General features: G+C 45.7%; 1 protein-coding gene across 2 annotated transcripts in view; it reads right to left on the bottom strand.

The window, feature by feature from the left end:
* The window catches only part of PSD3 (pleckstrin and Sec7 domain containing 3), an 82,462-nt gene that overhangs the window by 25,973 nt on the left and 34,075 nt on the right, over positions 1–22,414 (bottom strand). Inside the window, exons 1-2 of one of the 2 annotated variants that reach the window (XM_009809515.2) lie at positions 12,941–13,099; positions 4,085–4,128 (exon numbers count right to left, since the gene is read on the bottom strand). In XM_009809515.2, the coding sequence (XP_009807817.1) occupies positions 4,085–4,128; positions 12,941–13,099 (203 nt within the window). Of the gene's footprint in view, positions 1–4,084; positions 4,129–12,940; positions 13,100–22,414 lie in introns of those variants that run through there. The other variant, XM_059834303.1, reaches the window with a different exon arrangement.

Raw genomic sequence — 22,414 nt, 5'->3', positions numbered from 1 at the left:
GGATTTGGCAGAAACCTTTCCCACCATCCCTGTCTCAAAGACCTATTTTGGTTTGGCTGGAAGGAAAGGGTTTTTCAGTGCAGTCCAGAAAAACAAAAAAGAATATACTGTGTCCATGTCTAAACTTTTCTGGAAAGAAAACTGTATCATCCACTTGTCAAATAACAAATGACTCTCCTGAAAATTGTCCTGCTGAGAGAAAGCTTTCAGGATACAACTGGCTCAAATGCAGCCATTTGGTTTTTGCAATTTTGTAAGCAATACTTTGGGATTTCATCTGTTAATTCTAGATCACCATTCAGCCTGTTTTAAGATGATGATTTTATTATTCCTATCACCTTCAACAGGAAGTAGACATAATATTACAAACAATGGAGAACAATAATGTTCACCACCACACACTTCCATGTAGACGTCATGGAAACAAAACATATTTAGCTCTGGTGCCGTTGAAATCAGATTAATTTTTCTTCTTCAGCTTAAAGCTGACAATGATGGGTGCAAAAGCCAAAGGATGAGAAACATCTACAAAACCTGGGCCATAATATTATAGACAATGGGACTGAAGGGATATTAAGAGGTCAGCTAATCCATTTCTTTTCCTCTAAGGCTGGATCCACTCTTCCTAATCCATTCTAGACAGAACAACCAGTTTACAAAAACCTCCAGTGAAAGCACTTCCATCCCTCGTTCAGGCAAACCTATGCCCTGGTTTAAAACACTTATTGCTAGAAAGCTTTTTTTAATGTTTAACCCAAACGTCCCTTGTTTCAAATTTAAACCCATCCACAATGGGTGTGAAGAATAATTCACACCCTTCTCCTCTGCAACAGCCTTTACACACTGAAAAAAATACACTCAGGTCCCTCTCCTCAGTCCTCCCTTTTCCACCTGAACAAACCCAGCTCTTCTAATCTCACCACTCATGTTCACAGAATCTTGAAATCATCTCACCTTACGGGTGATGTCAGGGTTGAAGAACAAGAGTTTACCATTTGAGTATGAGAAAATCTCATGGAAATATCAAGTCCCTCAGGGAAATTTAAGCAGCATGAGAAATTACAACACAATTATTGGGGCCACATGCACTCCTGGGGTGGTTCCAGCAACCTCAGCACACTGAAAACAGGATGCATTGGACTAACTGGATGAAACAGCACATGGCTTCACATCGCTTCACTGCAGTCAGCAGGAACTTCTGCCTTCAGTGAGGTCCGATCACTACTTAGTGCTTCACTTGCTGTTCAAAGAAATGAACCACAGTCCAACAGACAGAAGAGATCCAGAACTGTAGGCAGTAGAGAGGAAATATGGAATGGAACAAAAGACAGAATAACCTATTTCTGATGGTTAGTTTTCCTATACTGCTTTTCTCTTTTCTCCCAGAACACTGAACAACAAGGCAGGCAAAAGGAAATGGCAAGCAAAGTAAATGGCACACCAAGTAAATGGCAGAATGTTTTCTGGCAGTTCTATTGTGAAAAGTAACCAAAAAATTTGGGGGGTGCAGTTTTTTGGGGGGTGCAGTGCGGAGTAGGAGCGTGTATTCAGGATCCCGCATTAACCAGTTCAGGGTAAATTCGAGCTGTTTATTACAGATCATGGTATGTGATTTGCTTTTAACCTTTTGAAGAACTTGAACCTGGAACTACTGCAGAAAAAGAACTGTAATGCAATTCTCTCTTCCAGAGCTGTACTCGTGCTTCCCTGTTCATAAAGGATAAATGAATACTCCTACTGAAAGGCTGTGGAGCTCATCTGCTGATTAAGGTGCCACTTCTCTTGACTACAAAATTGGAATCCGTGGCAGCTTTTTCTTTCTGTGGGCTTTGGATCAGACTGTAATTCTACTGGAAATGGACAGCAAGCCATTTAGGATGATGACACACCTAGCTTACAACTAGTAAAATAAAGATCATGTAGTAGTCTTCCCCCATCTTACTTACTTCCCCCTAACTTACTGCTACCCTCCCCTGACTATGGACTTACTGACAATCATTAATCCACCAAATAATGTACTGTCAGAGAAGCTCTTTAACAGTTGCTTAGCTCATAACAGAGAATCTTAAATCCTCAAAGGGATTCTGGTTGGAGGAAAGGCATTCCTTCAACATGCCAGCATTGCAATGAAGCTTATGCTGGGTTTTACAGCCCTCTTTCCACCTTTGCCTTACCTCCCACTTCTTCCCCTGCCAACTGCATCAGGGAAGCAAAGTGATACTCTTTGGAAAAGAGAGAGGATCTTCCTCAGTCCCATCACAGCAAAACCAACCATGTCCCCTTCCTATCCACCTTTCTCTGCAGATCATGACAGCAGAGCAAGAGAGTGATGTACCTCCTCCCTCTAGCTGAGGCAGCCCTGGGGCTCCTTGGGGTGATTATTTACAGCCACCACACACCTCCCTAAAAGTGAGGAAAGACATCTTCACGCTCCCTCTTCCAGCCAGCACTCTCAGCCCTAAAGGTAAAGGCACAACTTCTTTGACTATGCCCAGAATGAGCTTTGTTTCACAGCATGGAAAGTAATTGTCGCAGCTATCTGCCCGAGTTTCAGACTGGAATGGACAATTGGCCACTTCGAGCATTCTGCTGGGAGAAGGTAGCTTTACACCCACATCCCAAAGCCTTATTTAAGGAGGGATTCCTATTCCTCCCTTTTCCAGCCCACTTGCAATTTTTCCCCAAACAATTCATTAGGAAGGGGTATGGACTGGACTATGTAAATGCCAAAGCAGTTACCACCTATACAGGAGGAAGCTATCTCATAAATCACCTTGACTGAAGCTCATGGGAGCAGAGCCATGCGTAAGCCATTTCCCACCTGGAGGCTGCCCAAGTGTATCAGACATGGCACAGTCTCTTGCCAAGAGCTGGAAGAAAATTCTGACATCAAGAAAGTCACACAACGGATTCTGCTGGGTCTAAAGTACCTGTGAGAGAGTGTCTTGCAAACAGCTCTGGTGTTATGACACGTAGGATTCACACAGCATATTCCACATCCAAGACACTGTCTGGGAAAATGTCTCCCACCATGCTTCTTATAAGGCTCTTCTTGGTGATTCCCCTTACCAGCACACCTTCCTCACTACTCTGACATTATCTAACACACTTCTGAACAGGGGCTACAATCCCAGTTCGGACCAGCAGCCCTTTAAGTGAGGATGCACACCCTGACAAGAAATTCATTTGCAGATGATGAACTTAAAACAAGGAAGATCAGAAGCCAATGGGCCTGCAAGACCTATGGCACTTGTTCGGAATTCTAGCACAAAAGGTGCAGGAGTATGCATCCCAGACATACATTGTTCTCAAGAAGGTGAGGTTTCAGATACGTAAACCCATGCAGGTAAACATCTTGTACAGCCAAAACAGACAAAAAGACATGATTCTTTTATTTCACACCAAAATCCACTGTTCTGCAAGTGGCAAAATCTAAAGCAGACCCTTCTACTCTTTGCTGGCATACCTAGACTACATAAAACCTAAGCACAGAGAAATGTCCATTTAACACAATCAGAAATTGAAGCTCTTTCTTGTCTGCAGTATTTCCGCAGTTAACAAGTGTTAGCCTGTCAAAAGCAGCTAAGGACAGGGGATATCAGACTTTGTCCCATTTATCATCTTTCATATTAGGTTGTTGTCAAGTTATCCATAGTTAATCAGGAGACAAACCAAGACAATAAACCAACAGCAGGAAACTCAATCCAAGACGAGTGTTTCTATTCAGTGGTTCTGACACAATGTATCAAAAGATAAAGGGAGAAGTCAACTACTGTTTTATTTATGCAGTCATAGAACAACGGAGGATTTAATTTCTCTCTTTTCAGGCTGAAGTTTCCTACTAAATGAAACATCCTCTTTCCTTACAAATGCAGTTGGCTCCTATCATTAACAACTCCCCTTGCTGGAGAAACAGATGAGGCAGTACTGCCAGGTCATTCATTAACAGAAAAGCAAACTCATTACGTACACTGGCTATCTTCTACAGGCTTTGGAGCCTACTCAGATGGTGACATAGGACGTCTAAACAGATTACTACACAAGTACTATTTTTAAACTACTAATTTCTACATAGTATACTTACACTGCCCATTCCAGCTTCTCATTCTTGATTGAATTGTAGAGGGCCTGCAAAGGGAGAGAAATGAGATGGGATTATTGTTTGACCCCTGCTACACATACATTAATATGCTGAGGAAATTCACCTAGCTAATACCAGCAAGTGAGCTGTCTCCGATCAAAGAAGTACCATATCTGCTCGTGGTAGCGCAAAAGTTTTGAGCAGAAACCTCACTTAAGGAAAAAATACCAGAATGCAGGGTTTGAGATTACAGTAATTTTCTCAAGCAGGTTTTTGGGTTTTGCGGTGTTTTTTTTTTTTTTTTTAAATAACCCTGTTAGTTTGCAAAAGCCACAAGCCTTGAAATTCAAGGTCCAGTTTAATTCCTGATAGTCAGTGAGATTTTTTTGTCACTGACTTTAATGGGGCCAAGATTTCTGCATATGGGCTTACTTGTAAAACTATGCCAGAATAGCTATCCAAAGCCCCTGAGCTTCACAGACACCTGAATGCTTCCCCAGTCACACACCCAAACATAGACACGTTCCGTTTCTAAGTGCAAACCAGAAAATGAACGACAAGCAGCTTTCGTGCTTGAAGATCAATGTCTTGGACTGCTGCCTGCTAACATCGTTACTCTTTCAGTTCATAGGAAAGATGCCAGTAGGTTTGACACCAAAGGTCACAATTCAGTTGTTGACACCAGCCTGCAAATAAAAGGGTCTGGAGGCTGACTTAAGCCTGGATGGATATCAGACAGTTGGGATGGATTTCTTTTGAGAGGGAGTAGGTACATCACTTGGATAAGTGTGTCTGATTTCAGCCCTCCGGCAGCTGGCGCATACAATGGATAAATGCCTGCTATTACTATAAACTAATGGAGTTCTTCAAATAGGCCACTTGACTCAAGTGAAGTATTTTGGTATGGAATGTCCCTGATTCTCACACTTATAATCCACATTTGTAATTTACCTTATATACATAGCTAGATTTACTCCCTCTGGCACATAACTCCTACACAGCCTCAAAATATGTTAACGTGTAGAAGAACTGTTGATGCACATGATTACCAAAAAGTAGCACATCAAGTATGAACAAGCCTGAAAATCACATACTATAATAGCTATGACACGCTCAACAGAAACATTAGCATTTAAATAGCCTTAACTCTGACCCAAACCAAAAATAATTTGGAAAACTGAAGAGTTGGAATTAGTCTTGTGCATATGCCACATCTGAACTTGCAACGAGAATCCCATGAGCATATCCCACTGTTCATCCTGAGATCCACTGGCCCCTTTCCAAATCTTGCACGGTCTATTTGAAGATCCTTAATATTCAGCTCTGTGAAAATCTGGCTTGATTGAACCATACACAAGCAGGTCAAACATACTGGTACAACTTGCCTCACGCTGATGCTACACACGCAGCAACTTTTAGTCACAGTGTACCACAAAAGTAGGTTCCTCAGAGCAACAGAACAGATATGACCGCCAGGAAGAATCATCCCACATCCTACTTACACTGAGCTAGCAGAGAGCGGTCCCTACCACTAAACAGGGCTTTGCTGCACTACTCACAGCAATATGAAGAACTATTTCCAACTCTGGAGTTTTCACTGTCTATTTCTATTTATCCTATCTTCTCCAAACTTGTATAAGGAGCTCTGATCCAAAGGCAAACAGCCAGACAAAGGTGAAGGAAAGGGCATTGCTGGCAGTTTGTAGGCACTTTGCTTAATTTTCAGGTGAGAGCTATCAAGAGGTTTTAAGATCACCCTGCAGGAAGAAAGCAAAAGGAAGGGCTAACATTTCTCCTACCGTGCAGCTAGCAGTCCAGCGGAATTAGATGCACCTCCATTTTTCTGCACAAGCTGATGCTTACACTGATTCCCTGGGGTCACCCAATGTTTTCTATTAGAAGCCACTATGTTCCTAATAATTTGACCGAAGCCCCCCTCTTATTCTTCGACTTGTCTTTTTCTTCCTAGTATGATTAAAATATTCTCTTACATTTTGAGCCAGAAAACTACTTCCATATATAACGGAAAGAGGCTGCATTTTTTTCCCCAGTTGCCTCCCATTTTTTCAAAAGCAGCATTTTTTTCGCCAGCTGGCTGGATGAGCTTTTGAAATGTAGCAAAAACTTGGCCTGGGGTATCAGAAATACCTTTTACAGCTCTCTGGCCCAAATGCCTACAAAATTGGGTCACGACCTCTGAAAATGAACACCTGCCCTGTGCAGTACTGCTTTTTATGGGATTTTACTGCTAAGGAAGTCTCTAGGGATCACTACAGCCAAAGAGCAGGACATACAAAAGCAGCACTCCAGATTGGTGTGGGAACAACAAATGCCCCAGGCTTTTGCCTTGTGGAAAGTGACATGTGTTTGTCCCAATCTTTACTAATGAGCCAGACTCCATCTTCCTTCTTTAGGGAGTAACAGACATCAACCCAGTCATATGGCATACATCTGGTGAAGGACACACTGTCCCCCACAGAGCATCAAATATAGCCTCTCAGAAAGTCTCTGCTATTTACAAAAATGAAAGAAAACCCTAGAGAGTATCCACAGCCTGGGCAGCTGTATACAGGGCATGTTTGGTGTGTCCACAGAGCGTGTTCTGCGAGACCTCCATGAGTAGACCTCTCAAGGGATGGAGATACATGAGTTCTCATGCCTGCCTCCTGACCCACTTCTCCGGCAGAGACTGCTGCCGGGCTGCACACTTGCCACTGTACTCACCAGCCCTTTAAGAGCTGCGTTACATTCCTTCTCCAAAGCAATTTACACTTTAACATTTTCCTGATGCCTACTGGGCTCTCGCATGATCTGGAGAAGAAAAATTTCCTCCTCCCATGTTTTGCAACCAGTAGCAGACGTGTGCAGCCCAGCACCTGCTCTATCATTTATTTCATGGCTGTTTCCCAAGGCCCTGATTCAGAGAGCAGCTCTTTTCAGCAGACATTTCTCCAGAGTATGATTAAATCAAACAAACTTGGAGACAAGCACTTAAATGCTTCACTAAACTGCAACAAAGCTGATCAAAGATTATGGCGGGGACATGACTTTCACCGTACTTAACTATCTGCAAGGACAGGTTTTATTAATTCATGTCTTCTCTCTGGGAAATAAAAAAAAAAAAAAAGCTCTGATTTAAAGCACTCTTACAGCTTGACAACAATCACAGCTTCTTACCTGCTAGCCTGGGAAGTGCTTGGCAAATTTGCTATCTAAGCCAGAAAACCGGAGGCTGGACCACAGCAGGGAATGCCAGAAAGAATACTGCACGGGTCTCATCTTCCAGCCTGGACCGATACCACTTGGAAAGGGGAGAGACTTTCTATCTCTTTTGGTATCCAAGGCTGCTGTAGGCAGGATCCAAACCCCCAGCTACCGACTACTCAGCAATATCCAACTTCAACTCTTAAGCTCTATTATGCAGACCTCAAAAAAACCTACTCCTTACAGCTTTCCCTTTTCTGAGAATTGCTGATCTCTGGGTCCACCACACCTGAGGCCCAGCACTGCTCTAAGCTCCCTGGAGAAACAAATGCAGTTTTGAAGGGAGAATGAAAGAAATTAACTGCTGCATAAAACAGAATAGCAGGCAACATCCTAGACACCCTCCTCATTTTAACTCCAATGCTGTTTCCTACAGCTCCAATTTGACCCTTAGCAGACTGCAGTATAAAAAAAAAAAAACAATGGGATTTGTTATGTATTTGTGGGATTTGTTTGTATTTGTTCATAAACTGGGCAAGAAGCTTACACTTTCTTTTTTAAGTGGAAGCCTGTAACTCTGTAAGAAGCTGCTGAATTCCATACCCGTTTTCCCTTTAGTAAGGAGGTAGGTCAACTAAAAATCCAGATTTTCACAAGCTCTCACCAGTTGGTACTTTTATTCCAATTGGTAAGAGAAGCAAAACTATGCAGGGAGTGCTTCTGAAAACTCCTGTTTATTTTACAAAGCTGCCACGAAAAAAAGGTCACTCGCCATCCTCACCTTCCTCAAAACCTTGTCACATGCACAAGCCATTGGACCCATTTAAACAGGCTGCTCTCGGCATCTGCCAACTGCCGGCTATGCTGTGACTCAGCCCCTGCATGCAGAAGCAGTGAACAAAAGAAAGGCACAACCAGGTGTGCGCACAGGGACAAAGACATAACAAATTACCCAGATACTCATCTCGGTAAATCATCTAGATAACAAGTAGGCACAGGGTCCCCAAAGCCTGGCTAGCAGGGTGCAAGATGTCCCGGGGCACTGTGTGAGCCCCTTTATCGAAAGGCAACATAGGGCTGGCTCTTGAAGCAGACTACTGACTTTCTGTACACACTAGCCCATACAGAAAAAACTGCCAAGAGGGAAAGGAATACACCGCAGGTATTTCTTATACCTGCTCTGTGCACAAAAGAGAAGGAGCCAGAAATGCCTGCCATGAGCAAGTAAACAGGCAAAACCAAAACGGAGGTCAGAGAGCCAGCAGGGATGACCCAGACTGTCTTCTCCAGTTTTTATTTCCCAGGCTCTCTGCTCACACCCAGTTCTACCCTGATTTCTGGAGTCAATGTTGGGGGAATGACCATCTGACCATTACAGGAGAGAGCCCGGGTAGCTTTTGCAGCCCCCAGGACAGAGATGCGCTGGTGCTCTCTGACCCAAGCCCCTGTCACCCTCCCCTGCAGCCAATTTCAGAAGCAGCCCTGACTGGGGACATTTCCTCTTCACCTCCAGCTGGTAGCAACACGGTTGATTCCAGGCAGCCAAGGAAACCCCAGTCACACCTCTGGGCAAACACATGCTCAGTCTTTGCAGTCAGAAGTGCTCAGTCAGAAGTTCAGCATCTCTCCCAGTCACTCAGCACCAGTCCATCAGCTCTGCCCCCGGGACCACAGCAGTCAGCCAGGCACCAGCCCCAGCTCCCACCATGCATAGTTTATTGAAAAACAACAAAAGTAGCAGAACCCTACAAAAATAAAACAGGTTACAGAGGCAACAGACATCAGATGTTGCAGATGTCTGCATGCAGTCCTGATAGGTGTTAATGTGCCTGTCCTTTGGAGCCAGGTGTGTCTCTACATCATTGCCTTCTGCCAGGTCTGGATGGGGTGTGACACATTGCTATATACTACTCCCGGTTTGCTGCTGAGGTGATTACCTGACAGTTGACCCTCCCCCAGAACTGTTGCTTACATACAGATCTATTTGACACCCTCCCCCAAAATCCAGATCTTGACATTTTCTCCTTTCCTCATGCACAGATCTGTAACACCTGGCGAGGTGAGGGCAAGGACTCTGATCACTGAGTTTCTGTAGCTCCTTGCCAGGCTCAAAGCCCACATGCCCCCGACATCTCATGCGTTTTCCCCCTTCTGACAAGGATGCAGCAAGGATGCCAGAGTAGTACCCACGGAAGCCCGTGGGTTAGTGCACGGCATGGCATGTCTGCTGATATCACTCTCAATTTCAAATTCCACTGGTTTGTACAACACACGTTCTTCTAACAAGACGGCATACATTATTCATAAAACAGCACAGAGCTGTTCAGCAGCATATGGAACTGATGAATGTTGTTTTGGTGTGGGTGGAGATAGGGTTGATAGGAATGTTTTAGGGGGAAGGAAAGGAGATCATTTCACCCAGGGAATTTCAAGTGCGTCACCAACTGGAGGAGAACATTTCTAAGAGAAACTCCTCTGTTAAAAATCTGGTTTGTATGGAGAAGCAGGGGGAGGGGGAGAAATCAGAAAGGAAGGAAAGATTGTGCCACATGTATCATAAAACAGAAAAGGATGGTTAGCTGGGGCTCCTGAGAGCCAAGAAATTAATGCCACACAAGAAATGCATCCTCTGTAAAATTGATACACGGGGGTTGCTAGAAAAGATTTGTTCTGTACTTGCTGGAGTGTTTCACCTGGTAAAGGCAGCATACTGAATTATTATGGGTGAACAGAGAAAGCACTAGGGAAGTGTTTCTTGACAGTGGAGCACCGACACAGCCTATTTCAGAAATTGTTCTATTGGCCCTGTGCATCTGCAGGCAGGACAGGCACTCTGCAATTCAGTCCATGGCTGCGGGAAAACAGTCTGTCGGGAGGAGAGACTGCTGAGCACGCTGGGTCACATGGACTACCCTAAGGTCCTCTGACACCTTGCATGCAGCCTGGATTTGAGCCTACTCTCCTGAGAACAACAGTATATCGATTCACAGTATCCTTTTTGCTGGTTCTCCTGCTGGCCTGAGGCTGTGATACTTGCCTATAATACACACCTGGGATGCATCACCTAGGGGAGCCTGTATACATACAGGCGCATGTGTGTATATACATGTAAGCACATGATGCTTTTCAAGGAGATGATGGGTGCTTGGGCTACCTGGCTTCTTTGGCACTGGCAGCAGGCAGACCCCATATGCAGGCACTGTGTAGGTGCCTTGTTCATACTGGCCTAGAGAATGAGGATATGTAATTCTCCCTACCTCAACAAAATAGGCTGAGTCACGTAAGTGCAAAGTATCAGAGGAGCATGTTTCTGAGGCACAAATGGGTTAAATCTGTCTCCCACCCTAAGTCAGCTGAAGCAGTCACAGAAACAGGTCTTGAGCACTGTAATTACTTTGTACAGGGAACAGATAAAATACAAGGCAGTCCAAACACAAAGGGGGAAACACACCCACAGAAATATGGAAGAGGACAAGTCTACAAATCAAGGCGTGCTTGAGACCAAGGGGATCTATGCGGCACCACTGTCCAGAAAGCCCAGCCTAGAACTGAAGACGTTGTGTGAGAGGTGATGTACAAGCACGTACACGCAGGCTTACACTGATAGAAAGACCTCCTTTGCAACACTACACATATGGGCAACAACTTCCAGGTCTCTTTCAGCAACACAACAGAAGAGCTAAAGCTCAAATAGAAATCAGTTCTTCAAATCAGTCACATCTTCGCAACATAGATGGACAGACAAAGAACAGAAGGGGGAACAGACATATGGAAAGAATGGTGCTGCCCAAAATCACAAGACCAATCAGTGGCACAGCCGCTTGTCATCTTGTCAACTGGGCAGGCGTCACTGATGGGCATGTAGGGATCTTCTCAGCTCTCCATAAAACAGCTTTTACAGGTCTTAGATGCTCCACAGACACAAATACCTTTGTATGAAATAAGGAAACAGCACTACAAACAAAAACAAAGCTGCAGTATGCTTCCCAATTTACTGAGCTAGGCACAAGGAGAAGTGGGTGTCTGTCACACAACAACCTACAGCACTCAGGAGACAGAAATGTGAACCCCACAGAGCGATGAGCACGGAGCATTCATTACTGCAGTAGCTAACTGTATCAGACACTATCCCTGGGAGAAAGTCCCTGCCCTGAGGACATTACACCATGTATACACAGCGCACACAAAGCCTGCAAGAGGGCACAGAGATTAAGTGATTCACCCAATGCCAAAAGACCCAAGTTTCCGCCATATGCAGAGACTTTTCGTACATACATCCTCCCACTTAATACCATGCAATTATTCCCATGCCTAGGGTAAAAGTGATCACAAAAGCAGGGTCCCAGAGCACCTGCAAGATACAGCCTTTACTTTGGTTTTTGCTGGAGTAGCAGATACTGCATCAGCAACAGCCCGAGAATAATGGCCATGCTATTTCTCTACCACAACCTTACCAGTACACTATTTCCTAGTTATGGTCAATAAGACCCTCAAAATGGAGGTTCCTGAAACTGCAATGAATAAAATACTTCATTTATTTCTATTTGAATTACTCTGTGATTAAAGCTCTGCAGCTGAGGCTCTGAAATATCATACAACCTGTAAGTCAGCAGAGTGATCTGCTACGAACTACTGTGCAGCACTGGGATCTTTTCACCACAGCAGAGGAGGCTTCTCTCAGGACATATACAAGATTTAGGGAAGTGACAGTACAGGAAGATCCATGCGTGTGCCTGCTTGTTTGCATGCACACGGACACAATGGTTAATGGTTAAATGCCTTTGGCTGATGCTCTGAAATATTTCAGACTCATTCAACACACCTTTGCAAACGGTTGTATCTTCTAATCCCAAGGCAGAATCAATTTGCAGCAGGAATGAAATTAGAGGCATATTTGGGCACTGCATAAAGTTCATCCAACCCTTGGAGACACAGAGCACCTTTGGGAGGGAGACAGCTGTTAAAGCCCTTGCCAGGGGTTCCCGGGTGCCCCTCAGTTATCGAGTGCGAGCAAGGAACAAGAAAAGAAGCAATACTGCATGGAGGAAGGGTTGTTTGCCTAGGAACCGAAGAACTGGGCTGGGTGAGGAGAGCCTGCACACAGCCACTGTGGCAGCTAGGCATAGCCTGTGCTACCGACCACTACAATACACTAATATATTCCTATAAACACACAAGTGATGCTTCCCTAATAAATACTTGACAGCAATATTTAATCATACATGCAAGTGAGATGATATTTTTACCTAGCACCCACACCTACTAAACCACAGAGCTGTAGAGAAGGAGCAAAAACTATTTTTCTACAGAAAATTATTCCTACTAAACAGATAATCCCAAGGACATCACTTGCCAACTCCAGCACCTTTCCTGAGAGCAGAGCTCCGATTAGCATTCTCACTAGCAAGTTTTCACTGTTTACTATTGCACCAAGCTTAGTGACAGGGCATTCCTCTAAGACCCGATCACTATCACACACCAGACCTTCTTCACCTTCAAGTCTCTCCTCAAGCCTAGAGATTTTTTTTCTGACCTGACAGCAATTCTGTGATCACTGCAGATCATCCAGAGCCCTTAATTCCTGCAGAGTGTAACCTTTTCAATAACACCTCCACTCCTAGCAAAGAGAAACACTATGAATATTTAGTTATTTACCTTGCTTTCTTTAGTAGAAAACTCAGAAGAGTTGGAGATTTTCATAGATTTTGATCGATGGGACTGCCGCCAGAGAGATTCTTCTCGGGAGTATTTCACCGAACCTGTGGCTCTCACACGGACTTTGCTGGTGCTCTGAACACTGTTAACTCCAATCATTTCCAAAAGTGAGTGTATGGGATGGGGGAGAAGAAAGCTAATGGCACTTCCCAGTCCCCTGCAGAGGAACTGGAAAAGGTTATGTCTGGAGAGCCCAGGCTCAAGCAATCGGTGTTTGCTTAAAGCGCACTAGGCTTTCTCCAGCATCTTCAGGCACACTGTTTGGAGCCAGCCTGATTGTTCCAGGCATTGCTCACGTCACTGGATGGGGTGGGGGGGTGGAGGGGGGAAGAAAGAAAAAGAAGAGGCTGACAGAAACTCCTCCCCTGCTCCACTCCCCTCTCCAGCATTGACTCCCCCTTCATACACACACCAACAGCAAGAGGGAGAGAGGTGGAGAGAAAGATGCTGGAACAAATGCCATCAGATCAAGCAAGAGATTCATTTTCAGTTCACATGGCCACACTTCGCCGCCTGCAACAGCCTGCCATGCTCATTACTGCTTGCAATAACAAAGGACACCATAGAAAGAGTCTTCAATCACCTGCCAGCTACAGGCTTCTGGATGTGAGAAATACCAAGGGATTCCCAAAGCACTGGAGAAACAAGTGAACGCACCGTAACGAAGTTCTGGAGAGCCCCGGAGAGATACCCCAGCCAATTTCCACAACTCTAAGTGTTTGCAGAGTCTTGGGGGGTGACTTTCCAGGGGGCAAGGGAGCACAAGACCACTTTCACACTCTAAGAGGGGCTTAGGGGAAAAGAGGCGACTTTCCCAAGGTGACCAGTGCGAACCAGTGGCAGACCTGCGAGCAAGCCGCATCTCCGCCCTGGGCATCCAGGAGAGCTGTAGCCATACCCCTCCGCCAGCAAACCGCACGCTGCGGCGGCTGACCCCGCGAGCAGCGCCACCCCCGAGCGGCACCCTGTTCCTCCCCAGCGGGAAACCCACGCCGCGCAGCGACGGGAGGGCCACTGCCACGGCCCACGCACGCCAGAGGCCCCGCTCCAACCCACGGGAGCCCGGCGCCGCGCACCAGCCGCGCTCCCGGCGCCTGGAGCCGCGCTCCCCCGCGCAGGGGGCGAGGGGAGGCCGGCGCCAATGGCAGCCGGCGCTCTTGCCGGGGGGGCGGCGGGGATGCGCTATATAAGGGAAAAGAGCGATGTTTACCTCAATGTTGCAAAAGCACCATCATTTCTGGCTCCTGGAGACCCAGAGCGCAGCAGACTGTGCATTGCCATGGCAACCTGCTCCAACGACAGAGAGAGATCTCTGCTCTGCTCAGCACGGGGTCGTGGCAGCTGCTGGCACGTGCCGGGGCAGGTGGAGCAGCTTGTGCAAGCGCCAAGGCAGAAGCGGACAATGGGGACATCGTCCCGAACTCAGAAGAGGCCAACAGCTTGTGCCGAGGCAGCGCGAGGAGCTGGAAGACAGCGCAGCATGGGCACCTCACCGCGTGCTAACCCCAGGTTCAGCAATCTGCCCCTGCCGCCAGCGCACCAGGCAGGGCAAGGCCAGCAGCAGGGGGGTCACGGTCTGGGAGGACACTGGAGCCTCTCATCCCACTCCCACCATGATGCACAGCGAGCTGCAAGTCCGCGCGTGTGGCCAGGGACAAGGGGCTGCTGTGCCCTGGCACACCAACGGGAACGTCCGACACTGAAACACACCAGGCAGCCGAAGGCTGCGCAAAGGAGCTCCAGCCCACATTCGTGCCCCAGTCCCGTTCAGTGTCAGCCCAGCCATGTTAAGGCAGAGCGAGAGTTTGGTCACCCTACGTCACACGCATGACCGCACCCAGGAGTAGATAAGAAGATGAACTGAGTGGGCTTTTCCCCTGGTTACAGCTTCCCAGCCTCTTGCAATCAGGGCTTTATGTCCTTAGTGGGCAAATGGCTAGACAGCCACACCATCGTCCTAGGTGCATTTTTGCTTGTAAAAGACACTGCTGCCTCTCCAGTATGCAGCTGCCCTTCGGTCAGCAGTCACCCTTTGCTTATGTTATCCCCAAGGATGCTACAGATGCAAATCCGGCCCGCAGATTGCAATTGCTATGGCCCATGCTGAAGGACAACAGACAGTGGAACAGGGAAAAGGGACATCAATATAAAAACTGCTCCTGGGATGACAAACTTCTGATTCTCCACAAATCCTGTCTCTGTCCTGCTTGAGATACAGACTTCTTCCCACCTGGCAAACAAGCAGAATGCATTCTCATTTCCACAACAGTTGGTTCTAGCAAGCCCACCCCAACCTCACCCATTAAGATCAAACCCCAGACATGCTCCAGCCTTTTTACACAAACCTGTCATTGCTAGGGGGTACCAGAAGGAACCAAGGACCCTTTTTCTCTGGCAACAAGCAATTGCATGCTCTAAGTTACTTGTGCCACTTCCCAGAAAAGGTTTTATGTTACTTAACCTGTCTGAAATTATCCACCACTAGTGGAAAAGCTTTTCAAAGAAAATCTCTTCTTAGAGGAAATTTTCACTGCAGTCAAACAGCTCCAGATGAGCTAAGCAGCAGGTCCCGACAGGTGCTACGTAAATGGCCACAAATCACTTGCTATCCTACCAGCCCGCTGCCTAGAAGATTATTCTTGCTCTCGGATTTATAAGGCCACCTCCCCAAGCACCCTCAACACATCTGAAATAATTATATTCCCTAAATATCACAAGCAGACCTAGGCCAATGTGAATTATGCAGAGCAATTTCTTTATTAAACACAAGGCAGACTGAATCACAGCAACATTTCTCTTCTGTTGCCCACAGCACCATTGCCGCTGCCTAAGTATGGCAGTTCTCCACCTAGCATCCTCTGAGCTGAGGTTAGCAGATCCTCTGGCAGGACAGGAACCTTAATTCCCAAGGGAACAGGTCTGGTTCAGCTGTAAGCAAGCAGCAGTTCAAATGCCAAGGGTTACAGGCTGCATCTTGTTAATTTTCATTTTTTTTTTCCAATGGACTATGGAAAACACTTCTCTCTCAGCTCACGCTCTCCAAAAGAGAGAGCCTCCCGAGATCATGCTTTTGAAGCCTTAAATGTCTTCAGCTCAGGGATTCAGCTTAGATTTCATCAGTGCCCCTGATTTTCATCTGCAAGTGGTAATACAATCTTGTACTCCTGACTGAGGCAGTAGCCCTGTGCACACAGTGACTATCTTCTTCCGGCAAAAGACCACTCTTCAACATTAGAGAAGTTCCACCATTTTAGAAATTAGCATGCACACAGGATTGATTTCTGTCTGTAACTGAGCAACAAGGATTTCTGAGGGAGAAAAGAAGTGGGTTGTTAACATAAATAGAGGAATAGAAGGGATTTTTTTTGAAGAGGGGCTGATATGACTGTGCAATACCAGAAAAACCAAAGCTGTCCACAACCAGGTGTGTCGAGAAGCCATGATCTTCCCCTTGGTCACAGGCCAGCAAAGAGGTGGTGAGAAATGGGCAGAATGCAGATATTCAGTCAGTGTTTAGTCTGAACAGCCCAGTGACACCACTGGGGTGACCGAAAGGGTGGTGACCCTATTTATGGACCTTCCCTACCAGCACCTCTAAGGAGCAAACCATAAACCAGCAGGAGAATTTGAAACTTTGGGCCAAAAGATGCAGGAGGGAAAAACCACAGTCTCTACTATTTCTTCCATCTCACCCTTTTAAAGCAACCCAAAAGCTTTCACCTGTTACAGGCACTACAGCAGACCACATCACCCATAGAGGAAACAGGCAGCTGTTCCAACTTACTGTGCCATAAGCTCTTCCCCATCTCTTCCTCCCACTGGTCAAGTTTCCCTGGGAGGCCAAACGTACTCAGTCCTTGCTTGGTCCTCCTAACATCGTTCAGCAAATCAACAACATGAGCAGAAAAGCTATGGAAGTCAATACTGGCTTTTAGGGACCAAACCCAAGAACCATGTCATTGTGTCTGAAGAACTCCAAATGTCCTCACACAAAGAGAATCCGTGAGAATCCATTAGCATCATTTAAGCCTGATCCCAGTGACAAAAATACCAACAACAAAAGCCAACAAAATATATAAACACACACACACACACATCAATTACCTGAAATATACTCTCAAGAGCCAGTAACATATTTGTATAGCACAGAAAAGCAGCACTATTTAATGCTGCTATTAAATACTGTTTGTTAAATAAAAAACATTAAATCTTTCACAAGATTGCTTTCCTTCTTCCTTCATCCTTGGTTTTTTTCTCCTCCCCAAAACGGACAGGGAGGGGAAAGTTAATTCTGCTGGATAAGCTACTCATACACGATGGCTACCGAACTAGAGCTTAACAACTGATCAACAGTAACATTATTGAACTGACATTCCTGTGATATTAAGATAATGATTTCTGAGGTCTGCTGATCAGGGGGAGCTGACAATCAAGATTAATCCAAATGTCTCCAACTGCCATCCTTGTAAACAATCAGAAATACTAAAGCAACCACTTCATTTCTACATGCGTAACCAACCAGGTCAACAGGAACCCTAACAAGCTAATGGCAGGTATGGTGGGAGAATGATGGATATTGACAGAAAATGTCAAAATCATTAACCAAAATTACCCACCCACCTTTCCCCATGAGAGACTCCTATTCTCCACCAATCACAGCACATTATTACCAGACATTTACAGAGATGGAGGGTTTTATCCCAATCTGAATTTACCAGTAAAAAAAATCTGTTGATGTCTTCAAGAAAGAATCTTCCATTTTCTTATGGTTTATATTGTAGTACATACACCTGTGCTATAGGCTCTGAAGGAATCCCTGGGGATGACTCTGATTTCTCTTACAATATGGAAAGTAATCCTTACAATGGAAAGCGGTCAAATTACTACAGCCCAGAAAGCTATCCCATGTCAACTAGGCTATTGTAGCTGCATAAGGATGTGCTTTTAGACCACTTCAACCATGAAGCAAAGTACGTCAACGCATAGCACCAGGAAAACACAAGCATTGCTCCTATGACCCCACGAGGGCAACTGAAGTCTGTATGTTTTACTTTATATGAGAGGCAGGCTAAAATCACATCCACAACAAGCTGGCTTGTAGTCACAGACACAAGTCTTTACTACTGAATTTTTACATCAGTAAGCCCCTAAAAGTGAGCAGAGCGACAAAACTATATTGGCTGATGGAAGACCAAATCAATCCTGGTATCACTGTACCTCTCTGGGATCCATGCTCCATCTTGAGCCAAGAGAAACCACTCCTAAGATAAGTGCCCTGCTGAGAACTGTGGGAGACCACAGGTTTAATGAAAACAAGATCTTTGATAATAACAGGGATGAAAAAGAAACCATGCCTCCTGCATCCTGATTAGCATTGCAAGTGAAGAGATGCCATTACCCATCTTCGTTTTCCTCGTAGCGTATCTGAAAACAGCTCTGTGTCACAGACTAGCTGTTGCGTTTCCTGGCAAAGCACTATAGTGTCCAGGGGAAAAAGTTTCTTCTCTTGCATTCCTCCTTTTAGGAACTATCATCTACTGCCAACAGGGCTGACAGAAATTAAGTGAGCCACATAGTAGGCACCAACTAACACAGACCACCAAGTTCCTTAAGTTAAAGCTCCCAAATGTAGCTACAGAAAACAGCAGCACCTTGAACAAATCCATAAAAGCACCAAAAACCTAAAATTCTGCACGGCTGTGACAGAAACCCACAGGGAGGTGAACCAAGCACTGGTAGAAAGCCTACCAACTCTCTCACATCAGCTCCAAACAGCCCCTGCCTCTGCCCCTGCAGTGAGCGTGCTTAGAGTCAACAACACCAAAACAACCCCCTCACCACCCAGCACTCCCCCAGAGATGTGCATAAAAAAGAAAACCAACCACCCTTCAATGCTTCCCTCTGATTCAGACAGCAAACACAGTAACAACAAAAAGGAAAAAAGAGGGGGGGAAAAAAGCAGGAAAAAGGAGGGGGGGGAAAGCAGGAAAAAAGGTGGGGGAAGCAGGAAAAAGGAGGGGGGGGAAGAAGCAGGGAAAAGGGGGGGGGAGAAGCAGGGAAAAGGTGGGGGGGAAGCAGGGAAAAGGGGGGGGGAAGCAGGGAAAAAAGAGGGGGGAAGCAGGAAAAAAGGGGGAAAAAGAGAATCCAGGCCACTCCGAGAACCACACAGGTTTCATGTGGGTGTCACCTGTACTTACAAGCGTTGCACTATGAAAGAAGCAGCTCCAGGGGGAAGACAGGCATAACCTTTGACATCCCTTTCCTCCACAAATGCATGTACCTATGGAGTGATGGCTAGCTGTCTTGCCCTAAAGGCAGGAGAAATCCTTCCTAACCCTCATGACTCCTGCTAGAACCGATCTGTCAGCAGGGCAGAAAATAGGTGGCTTGGATTTGCCCCATGTTTGTAGCAGGATCTTATGAATACTTCAACACCCAAGGAAGCATGACCTTGGAAGGAAACTACATGTTCCATTTAACGTCACAGGAAAGGCAAAAAAAAAACAACCGAAAAAGTCCCCAAAATTTAAGGAGCAACCTAACGCTCTTGCTTGAAAGAAAACAATGTAACTGGGTCAGAGAGAGAGAATAGTCGGATGTCATTTGGAAAGTGTGGTGACAAACAGGAGGAAGTAATACCAAAGATTTATACAGCAGTAACTCTAAAACTGGTGGAAGTAATGTTTTCTCCTCTTTTTTTTTTTTTTAAATATGGTATAAATTATATTCCTACTCCTCCTTCCCTTGAGTTGCAGCACAGAACTTAAATTTCAAGCAGATCAGTAGGTGGAAGATCAAAGAATGTTTTTCAGAATTTGTTTTCTACCTACATGGAGGTGGGAGTAATATGTCACAGGGACCAAAATGTATGTGTGACATTGTATTAGAGATTTCCCAGCTCAAGAAGAGCCCAAAATTCCTCCTTTAAAGTGGCAGAGCGCATCATTCCTGGAGACTACCAGTCTGTATCCTGCACACTGACAGCAGAAGAAATGGGAAGCTCTGAACGGTGACATCTGTCCTCGGTAGCTGCTAAGTATTTCAGTTAAACCAGAGGACTACTGACAGCCTTGGCTATCTGGCAGGCTGGAGAAGCTAAACATCAAATGTTTCACTTGCCTGAATAACCTGGACAAGACACTACTGAGACCTGGCCTCCACAGATGAAAATTAACCCCCCAAACATTCATTAGGAGCCTGGTATTGAGCCACATAATTGCAGCTAGTAGTAATGGAAATTCTTAGCCAACTCTGCTTGGGTTTCACTCCTTGTTGACACAAAGGCCTGGTGGGCTAGGTGAGAGCGTTTGAATAACAATTGGAAAGCAAAGAGATGAAAGGTTGGAGGAGCAAAAATAATTCAGAGAAATGCAGATCATGAAAGCAGAAACAGGCCCATCCTGTAATGGCTGCTTCCTAGCAAGATAAGCAATTGCTAGTACCACCCCTAGACCATACAGAGGAATGCTTATTCCTGCATCACCATTACAAAATTTTATGTTTTAAGCCTTTTCTAAAGTTCTACTTTCCCTGCTTAGGGACAGAGAGTTGGTGGAGAGCATTAGGCTTTTGCTATTATCTTCTGTTGCTTTCCTCGACACAATACCTGGGATTATTTGACTTAAGCGCATAGATTTCAGATTTTTCTCTTTATATGCATTGAAGCAAGTTCCTGGAACACAAAAAGAAAATACATTTGCATTTCAACGGGGCAGGCGGGTGTCAGGATCTCCATTACTCACGGGACCCAAAGCAATGCACGCACGATTATAACCTGGTTTAATTCACAGTTCTGCACAGGCGTGCTTTAACTGGTTATTATTCTTAGAAGGACAAATGACAACACCCAAAAAAATCACAAGCCAAAGGAAACAAAGGTTATTGCAGCAGGAAGGTCCTCGCTGAGGATGGAGGAGAGCGAAGCTAAGCCGGGTGTTCCCTTCAGTCACTATGGCTCTGTGGCTCTTCAGAGAGTGAAAGAAAAGTATGCTTTCGCAAACAACTGTTTAAGACAAGGATTAATGGTTTTATCCTGTGTTCCCTGACTTTCATACCGCCAGATTAGACTCTGTTGTCTCCTAGTAGCTGAAAGGGGCCTTCAGTAACAGATCTTTCATTTCAAACAGGTAAGAAATGGCTGCCCCAGAAACATTATCCCAACAGAAATATTCTTAACAGGAGAAACTTCATTTTGGGGGAGAAACAAGGAGGCAAGCTCTCTTCCTGCTGAGCAGAGCTCTGACTTCTTTAGTGGAGCAGAGACACTTGGTCCCCTCTACCCCCTCCTCTGCCCAGAGCCGCAGGGTGCTCCAGCAGTCAACACTGTCCTTCTGGGGCCCTTCTCATGTGCTGCCACATGCTCCTGTCTCCCCGGATTCATCAGACTCCCATCTCCATTCAGCAGCAGCAGGAAGGTGGGAATTCCTTGCCAAAGAGCCTCAGCCATGAAATGGAGGAAGTGTGGAGACTGCAGATGAGAGCAATTAGGGTGTACACAGTAGTCTGATCAGTAGGATTTCCTCTGCTTAAATGGGAGGGCAGGCAGGGGTGGCAGAAGTTAGCCACCTGATGCTCACTCCGTTCTCTCTGCTAAATACCTGAAATGATTGGAATGGATGAAGCAAGATGCCAGTAATTCTCTTTAAACTGGGTGTTTGCTTTGGAGAGCTTTTTAAGGGCGGGGGGGGGGGGGGGGGGGGGGGCGGGGAGGGAAGAGGAGGCAGAAAGATAGTGGCAAAAAAAAATAAATCCGTAATTAAAGTGCAAGGACTGACAGCAAAATGAGATAAACCCTACCTTGCAGCTTCTATAGGAAATTTTATATGCCAGCAATCCTGATCAAGAATTCAGATCATTTAGGAAATTAAGGGGAACTGGTTCTTCTAAAGAGTTCAGCACCAGCAACTCTCACTTAATTTGGTCACTTCATTACAGTGCTTCTCCAGGAGATAAGGCCTAGCCAAAAAACAACCTTTGAGAAAAAGCAGATCTTTTACGCCTGACTGGTGTCTTATCTCCATCAGCAGCCTCGGCCAGGATGGCTTTAGCCAAGTCCCTGTAGAGCGTCCCAGGTCCCTCAGCATGATGGGTCAGCAAAGAGCTACCACCTCCTACCAGAAGACACACAGCTGGGTACAACCACCTCACATGCAGTGTTCATGTCGTGGGGCAACACAGCTACCAGTCAGACCACATCAGAGGCTGGGTGATGCCCTTGACTCCATGAATGACGTACCTCGGACACTGCAGCTGCGGAGGACATTTACTTATGCAGGACAATACGGGAAGGTGGTACTTAGCACACTGCCTAACAACAGAGTACCCTTCCCAAGATGCTGCCGAACAATAGCAGGGATCCATTTCCTCAGAGGTGACTCCTTGCAGGGTCTCTGTGGGATGGGTCAGACATTTTCT

This window comes from Gavia stellata, chromosome Z (genome assembly GCF_030936135.1).
Source record: "Gavia stellata isolate bGavSte3 chromosome Z, bGavSte3.hap2, whole genome shotgun sequence".
Classification (NCBI taxonomy): Eukaryota; Metazoa; Chordata; class Aves; order Gaviiformes; family Gaviidae; genus Gavia; species Gavia stellata.
Note: the sequence above shows the minus strand (reverse complement) of the source record. Positions and strands in the feature narration are given on the sequence as shown.